The sequence below is a fragment of the Zingiber officinale genome, chromosome 3B (genome assembly GCF_018446385.1).
Source record: "Zingiber officinale cultivar Zhangliang chromosome 3B, Zo_v1.1, whole genome shotgun sequence".
In the NCBI taxonomy this organism is placed as follows: domain Eukaryota; kingdom Viridiplantae; phylum Streptophyta; class Magnoliopsida; order Zingiberales; family Zingiberaceae; genus Zingiber; species Zingiber officinale.
The window spans coordinates 95,274,058-95,286,482 of NC_055991.1; the positions used below are offsets into that span (position 1 = coordinate 95,274,058).

The 12,425-nt window shown below is 41.5% G+C and overlaps 1 protein-coding gene across 1 annotated transcript; it reads right to left on the bottom strand.

Moving 5' to 3' along the window:
* Window positions 1–9,564: 9,564 nt before the first annotated feature.
* On the bottom strand, window positions 9,565–12,129 carry LOC121968454 (endoglucanase 6-like). Its single transcript, XM_042518821.1, has 7 exons — window positions 11,887–12,129; window positions 11,593–11,805; window positions 11,322–11,522; window positions 11,159–11,248; window positions 10,929–11,093; window positions 10,567–10,851; window positions 9,565–10,478 (listed from the first exon to the last, which is right to left on the bottom strand). The coding sequence occupies exons 1-7, from the start codon at window positions 12,079–12,081 to the stop codon at window positions 9,792–9,794; spliced, it is 1,836 nt and encodes a 611-aa protein (XP_042374755.1). The 5' UTR covers window positions 12,082–12,129; the 3' UTR covers window positions 9,565–9,791.
* Between the last annotated feature and the right edge of the window lie 296 nt (window positions 12,130–12,425).

Genomic DNA, 12,425 nt, shown 5'->3' on the forward strand with positions numbered 1-12,425 from the left:
TCAACAATACATGTGATCGAGGTAGTGATAGGTATCACGGCACGGTTAGGCATTAGAGTTGAGTCGATTGAGATCTAATCTAATCGAAAGGGATGCATCTTGTGCATGACATAGATCTAATCTAATCGCAAGGGTGCATCATGTGCACGACTTAGATCTAATCTAATCGTAAGGCACTAATTAATTAACTACCTTTTAAATATGCATCACATACACAAGCAATTAATTAATCTATTTGTGATTTAGTCATAGCCCTACTACGATCTTCTCAAGCCAATGAGAAGATCGATTGGTCAACCTAGGGTCAATAGCTTCTCCAAGCTCCTCCCTTTGACCACCTTGTGTTGCTCGTGCCCGCCTCGGAACTCCGTCTCGTGTGGACCCTCCACCGCTCCAATTTGTACATTACAATTTGAAACTCGAGTTACATTCGAGTCTAAATCTAATTTACAACAAGAATATAAGAGAAGGCACGACGCGCAGGTTGCGAATATAATACAACACTCGCAAACACGTAACGGCACGCAGGCCGTATTATGAATTACAACACAACCAATCATATTGGGTTTTGGGCCATGACTATCACAAAATTAATATATAATTCAAAATTATATATTTTCATAATTTTCTATAATTTTAAAATTAATTTTTACAATTTTTACGAGTAAAATTTCCCGGCGGACCCGTTTAGCGGTTTCGGGCGCAATCGCGGAACGGATCCCCTTGCGGGGCCAGGGGCTTCGCCCCTACCCGCGATCTAACCATCGCGAGGGTTCCTTTGCGATCCTACAGCGCCTAAACCCGCTTTCCCAAAACGATTTGGGCCGAGACATTGCCGTTTTGGAAAAATCTTCCCAGCGGGTTCGGTTTTAGCGATTTCGGGTGCAATCGCGGAGCAAATCCCCTTGCGGGGTTAGGGGCAGTACCCCTACCCACGATCTAACCATCGTGAGTTGCTCCTTTGCGATCTAATGGCACCCAAGCCCGCTGTACCAAAAGGATTTGGGGCAAAACGAAGCCGTTTTGGAAAAATCTTTCCGGTAGCCGAAGCCTACAAGTGCCGAGACACTTGTGCTTCAAAACTTCAAAATCATAATTTTACAGAAAATTACAGAAACTTTAGTTTTCATAAAACCAAAAACAAACTCGTATTCGCCTTGCACGTGGCTCTGATACCACTGTTGGGTTTTTCGGGCCGCGAAAACCGCTTTTCGCGTCGCGGAAACCCCGAATCACCCAAAGCCGTAGATCCGTGCAAGGAAAAATTTCGAAAACACAAATACGAGTTTTATACTACGATCTACAGTAGATCTACAAAGGAAAAACCATTTTACCTTCGATGCGTGCCCTTGCAAAATCCCGCTCGTCCAAGGTACTTGTCGGATCTCCAAAGTATCAAGGTAGATACTTCTCTAGCGATATCCACACGAACAAGGAGTGTCTCCCACACTCAAAGGATGGAGAAGAGAGCCCCAAGTGTGCTAGCACTTTCTAGAGCTCTCGAATGGGATTGGAAAGGAAGAAAAGAAGAAGGTATAAAAGAAATCTTATACACTCACTAGTAGTATCTTTCCTTTGTGACCTTCACTCTTCCTTTGCTCTTGGATTCACTCAACCATCTTCTCCTCCATGAAAAGTCACGGCAACCATCAGCAAGAAGGAGGAAGAAAACTAGGAAGAAGATGATACAATTTACCACACATTAATCCACACTAAATGAAACTAATTCCACCTTTAGTGTGGCCGGCCACACACAATGTAACCCCCTCATTAATGTGGCCGGCCACATTAAAACCAAAGGGGAGAGTGTAACCCCCATGAGGTGGCATACCTCATGAGGTGGAGGTGATGTGGCAAGGATGAGTCATCCTTATGATGTGGCAATACATCAAGTCTAACTTGATGTTTCAAATTCCATTTGGTCAAGTCAAAATTGACCAATTTCTTCCTTGTTGAGTTAAATCCAACCTTTGATTCAAGTCAATTTCAATTTAATGAATCTCAATTCATTAATATAAATTGACTCAATGAATCAAATTTAAATTAGACCCATTCAACAATTGAATCTAATTGAGTCTAACTCAATAAGTCTAATTCGAATCCAATCTTTGGTGCATCATATGAACCTAATCCAATTGGTTCATCATATGAACCTAATTTCCATCCACTTATTCTTTGTGTGTGACCCAATAGGTTCTTGTAACGTTGGCAATGTTTCTAAACTCCTTTAGAAACATAAGCAATGAGCGACATCTAGCAATACATCATTGCTACCCAAGTTACAAGAAATGTCGAGATCCAACATCACCTTGTGACTACTAATTGTGACTCCTCACAATATGTGACATTGTCCTTCTATCCTAGACATCTAGATTGATCAATATGAGGCATAGACCGTGTCATCCTCTAATCAATCTAAATCTTGAACTCCAAGTAGACTCACTCGATCAAATGAGCTCAACATCTAATGTTGACTCATTTGGGCATGGCCATGCACTTCGTGGTCTAACTCTATCAAGAATATTGATGTCGCTCCCGTCATATAGGAGGGATAGATCCCATCTACATCACTCACATCCCTCTGCATAATTTGTTACATACCCAGTAATCGCCTTTATAGTCCACCCTGTTACGGGTGACGTTTGACGAAACCAAAGTACATAACTCCTTATGTAGGGATCCATGGTGACTTCAGGTCTAAGGACTAATAGTCATACTAATAGCCACATGAGAAAGTATATGACACTCATATAACGATTCATGATACTTTCTCATGGCGGGTCATTCAGTATACATTCTCTAATGCATACCCATGTGTCAGCTTGATATCTCTATATCCATGACTTGTGAGATCAAGTCATCGAGCTGACCTACATGCTAGTCTTATTGTATTAACATTGTCCCTGAATGTTAATACTCGACTAGGAATAAATTAGAGTAGTATTCCCTATATCATCTCACTATCGATTCAACTAATCGATTGATATAGGTATGAACCTTCTACTCAAGGACGCTACTATACTTATTTTATCTGGCACTAATACAAATAAGCATAATAACCAAAAACCAAATGTCTTAATATATATATATAAGAATATGATATACATGAGTCCATACAATCATCAAATGATTGGCTCTAGGGCTCTAACTAACATATGCTCCCTCTTTGCCTTTATCATTGCACTCTATTGGGGATGGATCTTCTTCACTTTCTCCTTCTTTATGATCCAATGAGTCTCCCTCTTTGGATTTATCTTGATTTGGTGTAGTGGAGAGTTCTTAATGGATTCTTGTCAACTTGCTCAAAAGCTTCTTGGCACCTTGTAATTCTCCAATTTTGCACACAATAGTGCTAGGTAATAAACTAACTAATAATATGGTTACTTGTCAGTTGTCTCACACCTTTTAACTTGTTCTTCACTCCATTTTCTCTTCTTGATGAGCTTGCCCTTTTTATTTGTTAGAGCTTCAAATCATTCTATTAGAGCAAACCATTGCTCTATCTCCACTTAGGCTTGATCACGGTTCGGAACCGACGGTTAAGAACTAATGGTTCGACGATTCAAAATTGCTAGTTTGACTATTCATGGCAGGTCGACCCTTAACCTTAACCGCTCAAGATAGTTATGATTCATGGTTTGGAACTGCCGATTCACAGTTCACCATTGTTCAAGATTATTATATTAAAAAAATTTGAAATTAAAATTTATTTTAAAAAAGGGCTTGCACTCATTTAAGTTGCTTACGTACCCCCTTAGGATATAGAGGAATCAAAGCCCACGTAGTTTTTTTATATTTAAAAGTGGTATTGTCACTCACTTCCATTTCCCATTCCTGATTTATTCATTCCTTCAGTATCAAAATCTTCAATTTTGTCATCTAAAAGTTGCATTCCTTAGATTTTTTTCTCGACTTTGGTCCAATCGTCGAATAATGCTTGGGGTTCTAATGAATCGGGAGACAAAGTTTATCGTTGCTCATGTAATATGTTGCCGCCAACACTGAATGTCTGCTCCATAGCAACAGTTGACACTGGACAAGCTAAAATTTCTTTGACAATCATGGAGAGAACAAGAAAACTTTGAGTATTTTGTGACCACCACTTTAAGATATCAAAATTCTCTTTATGTGCTTCATTAAAATAAAAAGAAGTTATAAAATAATTCTCAAGTTCCTGTGTGGAATTTGAGGATCCTCATGGATGTTTTATCCATTCTTTAATAAAAGCTATGCTTTTTGTAAGTTTTAAATTACTACTAGTAGTTTGTTGTATTTCAGAAATATTAGTTTATGTTCTATATTTTGCATATATTGATTATAAATATCATATAAATAGATTCTAATATTATATATAATATTAACTAGATCAGGAGAAGAATAATCTTTAATTAGAATTAAAGCATCATAATATAAAGTTAATATTTCTTGTAAAACTTCTAATTTAAATCTAGAATCTAAAATAAATACAATTAAATAAATTTCAGGAATAAAATAAAAAAATCTATTTAATTTTCATAGCTAATATGCAAGAAGATAAAGATTTATTATTAATATGTTCATTTAAAACTAATATTATATTAGAAAAATTTTCTAAAACTAATTGAGCAGTGAGATAATAAATAATAAAAAGTTGTTAGGTTGCATCATTAAATACTTTTAAAATTTCACAAAAACTACTATAAATATTCCATTGTTGTTAAAATAAATATATATTAGTATTAGTATTTTATGCAAAAGAATGAAGATAATAATTTTTTATATTGAAATGAATCTTGTAATAATTGGTATATTAAATTCCAACGTGTTGGTATATCATATGAAAATTTTTTAGGTCTCAGTCCATTAGTTTTACAAAACCTACCCATTGTTTCATTATAGATGGATGTGACCATAAATAAGAAATTACAATTCTAATTGGTTTAATATACTTTTCTATAAATTTTAATCCATCTTAAACATATAAATTTAAAACATGGCATACACAATGAATATGAAAAAATAAACCACCAATAATAGGTTAAAAAATAAATTTTATATCATCTATATAAGCGGTATTGGAACTAGCATTATCTAATGATATTGAAAATATTTTATGAGTTAATCCATATTCTTCTAAAATTAGACATAATAATTGTCCAATGTTATGAGCATTATGTGATTCATTAAAAACTCTATAAGCTAACAATCTTTTGTGGAGGTTCCAAGAGTTTTCGATCCAATGAAAAGTCATATTCATATACGAATATATTTGCCAATGATAGTTGGGGTTACAAGGTTACAAGCATAGTCCCACATTGAAAATACATAGGAAAGATCATGAGTTTATAAGAAAAGATATTTCCATTAGTATGAGACCTTTTGGGTAGAGTCTAAAAATAAAATCATGAGAATTTAGGCTCAAAGTGGATAATATTATGCCATTGTAGAGATATCTAAATTCTTTTGATCATAACAATTGGTATTAGAGCGAGATCGCTCTTCACTGGACTAACTGCCGAAAGAAGCATAAGCCAGAGTCATAATCTATGATTGAACCATGTGGGTGAAACCTTGAATGAAGTAGGGGAGGCCCTGAGCATGTTAGTGACATGATGTTTAAGGGGAGGCCCTGAATATGCCAAGAGTGATGCGATACTTGAGGGGGGCCCAGTGGTCCTTTGTTGGGGTTACAAGGTTGCAAACATAGTCCTACATTGAAAACACATAGGAAAAATCATGAGGTTATAAGAAAAAGATATCTCTATTGGTATGATACTTTTTGGATAGAACACAAAAATAAAACCATGAGGGCTTAGGCCAAAAGTTGATAATATCATGTCATTATGAAGATATCTGAATTATTTTGGTCATAATAATGATCACTCCAAATATCGAAATATAAAAAAAACTTTATTATCTAATTTACTAAATTCATCAATTAAATTCTTTTTTCCTTATTTTACTATTTTTTTAATTATACGAGTAAATGTAGTTCTATGAACACGTTTAGCATATGGATTAAGAGATTCTTTATAAAAATCTTCAAATATGTATTTAGATCCAAAATTAAAAGAGAGATATTATATGGAAACAAATTTAGCTAATGATTCTCTTAATTTATTATCCGAATATAAACATAAATCAGAATCAGTAATACCGCTAGTTGAAAAAAATCTAGATAATTATGTTTGAGAGCGGTCGAGTCCATATTCTGTCAGGTGGTTCATTTCTACATGTCGTTTCAATGACCCACAGCCGTCGCCAGCTTGGTATTTATAGGAAGCATTACAGTGCTTACATTTTCCACGTAATTCTCCTAACAGAAGAGTGATCTTCTCAAAATGTTTAGTGAAAACAAAAGATTTTAGAGGAGGAATTTCTCGAACCTTACAAGTAATTGCATCGGTACTTCCTCGTATTTCGGGTGTCAGATTCGGAAGGTGCTCGATCTAATCATCGGTGGATTGAATGTTGGGATCCTCACACGGATTCACTATTTCCTTTCCCTTCCGAGCTCGAGATGATTCACCTCCACAGCCTCTCCTTCCATTATAATTGAAATTGGAAATAAAAATGTGCAGAAATGAAGACGAAAACGTATAGAGAATACAAAATTGAGATTAAGAGTAGAGAATATGTGTGAAAATGATAAAATGAGCTCTCTATTTATAAAGTTTGGATAGTAACGGACACTAAATCATAGTCATTGATAAAGAAACGGTTAAACGATCTTAACCATTAAAAAAAACCCTAAAAAAAACCCCACCCCTACCTTAATGGCTAAGAACCGCTGGTTAACCGACGGTTCCAATAGCTAGGAACCGATGATTTCCAACGGGCCGCCAAAAAAGGTTTTTTTTTTTGGTGAATCGGTGGGCCGAACCGGTGGTTAACGACAGTCCATCGGTTTTTGAATTATGGAACAGGAACTGGCCCGACAACCTACCAAGCCAGTTTCGGTTCAATTCGATGGACCGGGTCAACAAGCAACCGACCCGTTGACCCAGTTACGGGCCCGGGTCAGGTCCGGGCTGGACCCAGCCTGGGGTTACATGTATCTCCACCATTAAGAAATTCTTGATCCTCGATTTCCAAAGATCTAAATTCATCAATGTGAATGATGGAGGCACCTTTGTGTCGAATCAGAGTCCATCTTGGAATTCCATCTTGAAGTTGAGCTTCTTGATGATAGCCTTTAGCTTGTTGAAATTAGGGCTTTAACTTCTTCTTCCTCTAGCTCATTGCCCTTCTGACGATGAGTCTAGTGAACAACGACCTCACTTTAATACCACTTGTTGGGACACTTCGGAGCTAGAGGGGGGTGAATAGCTCGCTCGCTTTTCTTCGATGATGATGTTGTAGCGGAAAAACTCGAAGCAAACCTCCCAATGCTAACACAAATGATTTACTTGGTATCCACCTCAAGATAAGGCGATCAATCCAAGGATCCACACTCAAGCACACTCTCCACTATAAAAACACTCCTTCTCGAAAATAATCCGAAGGTGGAGAAACCTCGTACACACTCACACAATCATACAACTCGAAACAAGAAGTGAATGTACAAGAATATAAATGGAAACCTCTTTTTGTTTGATCTCTTATAGCTTGTAGATGCCTCTTAAATCTTGGAAGTGCAACAATACTTATCTCTAAGAACCTTCAAGAACCGACGACAATGGAGGAGAGAACAACGTGAGTTATCGGTGAAGAGTTGCGCATTTGAACCTCACCAATGGTTTTATTCTCTCGCGATCTAGGGCTCCCAATTGATTGGGTCTGCTCCCAATCAATTGTCGTATCAGATTCAATCAATCCTAGCTATCCAAAGCTTGCAACCTGTGCAATGGTCATATCTCAATCGATCGGCTGATCGATTGAGGTAGCTAGATCGATCAACCGATCGATCCAGATGACTTCTGTGATCTCACAAGAAGACCCTAGGATCGATTACTCCTTCCCAATCAATCTAGCACATCACTTACTGTGCTTCACGAGAACTCCTCTACAATCGATCAACTGATCGATTAGAGTAGCCCAATTGATCAGCTGATTGATTGGGGAGCACACTGTGCTCTTATGAACAGTTGTCGATCGATCAACTGATCAATTGGGCTACCATTACTCATGGGACTCTCCCAATCGATCAACTGATCAATTGGGCTCTGGTTCAATCAACCAACCCTAACTTGTTTAACTCAAGTATAGGGTTCCCAAACTTGACATTCGGTCAACTATGACCTATTGGGACTCTTCATTTCCTAGAATCTGATCAACCTTGACCTCCTAGAACTTCGTCACCAAGTATCTGGTCAACCCTTTGACCCACTTAGATTTTTCTCCTCATGCAAAGTGTTCAGTCAACCTTGACCCACTTGGATTTGTCATCTCGTGCCAAATGTCTACTCCTCCATGACTCACTTGGAAGACTTCCAAACACCAAGTGTCCAGTCAACCTTAACCCACCTGGACTTCTCACCACCTGGCTTCACTCATTAGGACTTCTCACCACCTAGCTTCACTCACTAAGACTTCTCACCACCTAGCTTCACTCATTAAGATTTATATCTGCCTACCTTCACTCACTAGAGCTTTCACTTGGCTTCACTCACCAGGATTTCCTCACTACTAGCTTCACTCACTAGGGCTTTTCACACTGCTTGGCTTCACTCACCGGAACTTTCACCTGACTTTACTCACCAGGATTTCTATCTGCCTAACTTCACTCACTAGGGCTTTTCCAATCTACCTGGCTTCACTCATCGAAACTTTTTTAGTTGTCTGGCTTCACTCATCAAAATTTTTACACCAAGTGTCTGGTCAACACTGATCCGTTTAGATTTTCATCTTCTGTCAACCTTCCCGTTGGACTTGTCTTTCCTAATCTTTAGTTAGGACTTTCCAGTCAAGTATTCAGTTAACCTTAATCTACTTAACTTCTGGTCAAACTTTGACTATCAATCTCCATATAGACAATTACACCAACAATCTTCATATATTGTCAAACATCATAACTCAAGCTTGAGCAACTCAAGCTTAATCAACCTGGTCAATCTTGACCTAAGAAAAATTGCACCAATAAATGCACGTGTTACGAAGCACTTCCAAAAAAGGGCAAGCTATAAAGTGACCCCGACACCTTTTCTAAAATAAACCCGTAAATATTTGTGATTGGACAGACTGAAAGCTTTTAAAGTGTGGTTTACCTACAGAATATCTCTTATCCTCTATGACATAAAAGGCAAAAAAAAATGTAATAGTTTGTTGAGCTATCGGGCCAATATATACTACTTTGATCAACTGATTGAATTAATGATCTCGAGAAATATCCGGTCAATCTTTATGACTATGGTCAACGACTCAATTTTCACTCGACTTCTTTATTTGAACTATATGCAACCAAGTGTCTAGTATATCCGATTGGACCATACATTAGATCGGCCCAAGTACTCGATTGGGATAATTGATACTCAACTTCGTACTCCCTCGTATTTCATTGTTAATTGTGAAATAAGATTTTGAGATTAGTTCGACCAGAGGACCCGATCGAGCGAGCGCTTGATTTAACTCTCATAGTTCGTCTGATCCGGAGGTCCGGTCAAATTTTCTCTTATTCTAAATGACCTTAGACACAATATCAGCTAGAGATATCACGAAGAACGCAGCACGTTCCAAGTTCCAACAGAACATCTCTTTCTCTCAACATTGTATTTCAATCGAACTATCTGAGGAGGAAGAAAAGAGGAGGAGCATTTTATGAACTCTCTTTCACTCTTTCACTCCCTGCAACTCCAAAATTCATATATCATCCCTCACTGAATCAACTTGTAGCCTGCAACGGTGACGACCGCCGGAGGAGCAGCTTGGATGTAGACGAAGTCGAAGCTCTTCCCCCCAGGAAGGGAGCTCAGCCATTCCGGGAACGTGTACTTGTCGCCGGAGTTCGCGAGTCCCCAAATAGGGCCGTAGAGTTGTGATACAGAGAGCTTCAGTTCCACCGCAGTCCTCGCCGACTTGTTCGTCACCACCGCGGCGTATCTGTAGTAAGTCTTTCCCCTGTTGTTCCATGACGTCGTCTGCCTTTGCTCGATCGCAAATGCCTGGGAAGATGGTTTCCTCCCGACGGGCATGCTTGGGAGAGGGACAGCGCCCGAGAGGAGCTGGTTGTATCCGCCATGGCCGCCGTGAAGGCGAGCCAACACACCGAGAATCGGCGCGTTGTTGTAGGTCGTCGGCTCCGTTTGATCATAGTTATACCTCTCGTCCACGAAATTGTCATCGGCGTCCGGGCCGCCCACGATTGCGCCGACCAGTACGTTGGGATTGCTCTGCTTCCGGGCAAACCATGTGTCGTAGCCTTCCCTGCAGCTCACGGTTGCAGGACTAACCTTGATGGACACGATCGACGAACCGCGGTGATGAACTTTCCGAGGGAAAGAATCGCCGTAGCCTACCATGTAGCTGGTGCCTCTCGGGTTGTCTCCGAGGATGTAATCCACCTGAGCGAAATCAACGGGAGCACGGTAAGCAAAACAGAGTAATGGAATCGCTAGAGAGCGCTGGACGAGGTTGGATGATGAGAACTACTTGGGACTTGGCGAAACTGAGAAGCTCAGCCGGAGAGGTGGCTCCCGAAGCGCAGGCCGCACTCCGGCCGGCGGAGGAGAGGTAGTCAGAGTAGACGGTGAGCAGGAAGGCGGCGCCCGTGACGAACTGCAAGTTATTCCAGGACTGATGGAACAGGAGTCCTCCGGGCGTCCTCTGCACGTTGTTTGTTCCTCTGCCGATGCAGGAGCACATGAAGGATTCGGCCTTCTGCTGGTACCTCTCCAGAACCGGCGCCGGTTGAGCTTCCCGGCCTTGTAGAAAGAACTGATGGAGAACAGACACGTAGCAGAGTAAACAAAAATGGTGGTCGATCAGTTACCAATCAGAGATCGGATCGTTACCTTGGCGGCGAGGACTTGAACGCCTGCGTATTTAACGTCCCAACCAAACTCCGTCGCGTCCCATTCCGTCCCGCCGAGCGCGTCGCCATTGTTCGCTATGTAGTCCAAATACTGCTGCTCCTGCGTGGAATGGTACAGCCACGCCGCCGCCCACAGCAGTTCATCCTGCTCCACCAACCGCGGAGAGAGTTCATAACAACCCATAGCGATCGAATTCTCATCGTAATTACCTCGTATCCGCTGAAGGATCCGTAGTAGTTCTGCGCCACGAGGATGCTGTGGTCGTACTTCCCCCTGTACTTATCTGCGAACTCGAAGAGCTGGAAAGATCACAGCGAGTTAGTCATCAAGTCGATGCGAAATCGAACAATTGTGCAGCGGCGATGCACCCACTTGTCGTGCGTGGCTGAGAAGACGGCGGGAATAGGCGGGGTTCGAGCGCAGGAAGACCATGGAAGCTGCTGCCATCGCCGCTGCAGTCTCGCCGGCGAGGTCCGATCCGGGGCGGTTGGCGTCGATGCGGTAGGCCAGGCGACTCGTCGTCATGTCCTCAGGCCGCTGCCAGCAGTGGTGGTCTGTGTTTCCATCGCCCACCTGTACAAATCCATAACCAACATTTGCTCAATGCGATCGATCAAAGAACTAGTGAGCAAAGGAAACCGACTTCGCCGTAGAGGACGAAGGGCTGCGGGTGGGCTTTGAGGAGGTAGTCGGTGCCCCACTTGATGGCCTCCATGGCGTGCCCCAGCTCCCCACTCGTCTCCATCTGCCTGCCGTATTCAGCCACACCCCAGGCTATCATGGTGACGGTGAATGCCATTGGAAGGCCGAACTTCACATTGTCTCCGGCGTCATAGTACCCTCCGACGAGGTCAACCTACGGCCGAAAACCGCAAAGAGAAATCAAAATTAATCCGGATCATTGAACGTACAGAATATGCCACAGCGGGTAGCTTACTCCGTTGGCCATTCCGTCATGTAGGCCGGAGTTTCCTCTCCAATACACCCTCTGGTCGGCGGGCAGGTAGCCCGACCTCTGCGCCTCGAAGAACAGAATGCTCTTGCTGAGAGCTTGGCCGTAGTCGTGCTCGGCAGAGGCCACCATGAGCAAGGTGAAGATCAGAGAAAGACTCAGCGCCGCCACGCCGCTCATATCCAATAGCAAGTACAGATAGAGCAGTCTGCAAGTGGAACGAATGTCTGGATCAGTATTTATGTGTGCGCGAGTGGTCGATTAGGTGAAGACCGGTATAGAATTCTGACTATTACTGCGGAAGGAGAGAGATTAAGGAGCGAAGCGTGGGGAGTGGATCAGCGGCGGTCATCGCGGGCAGGTGAATTGGAGGAGCAGTTGCGGAGGGGAGGGAGGGTTTACGCCGTCCATCGCGCATAAAGTCCCGGCCATTGCCGCAGCCGCAGCCGCAAAGTGCCCTCTTTTTCTGTTCTATACGTTTCTTTTTGTTTTTTTTCTGCTTGGACTTCCCATCCGACTTGGAA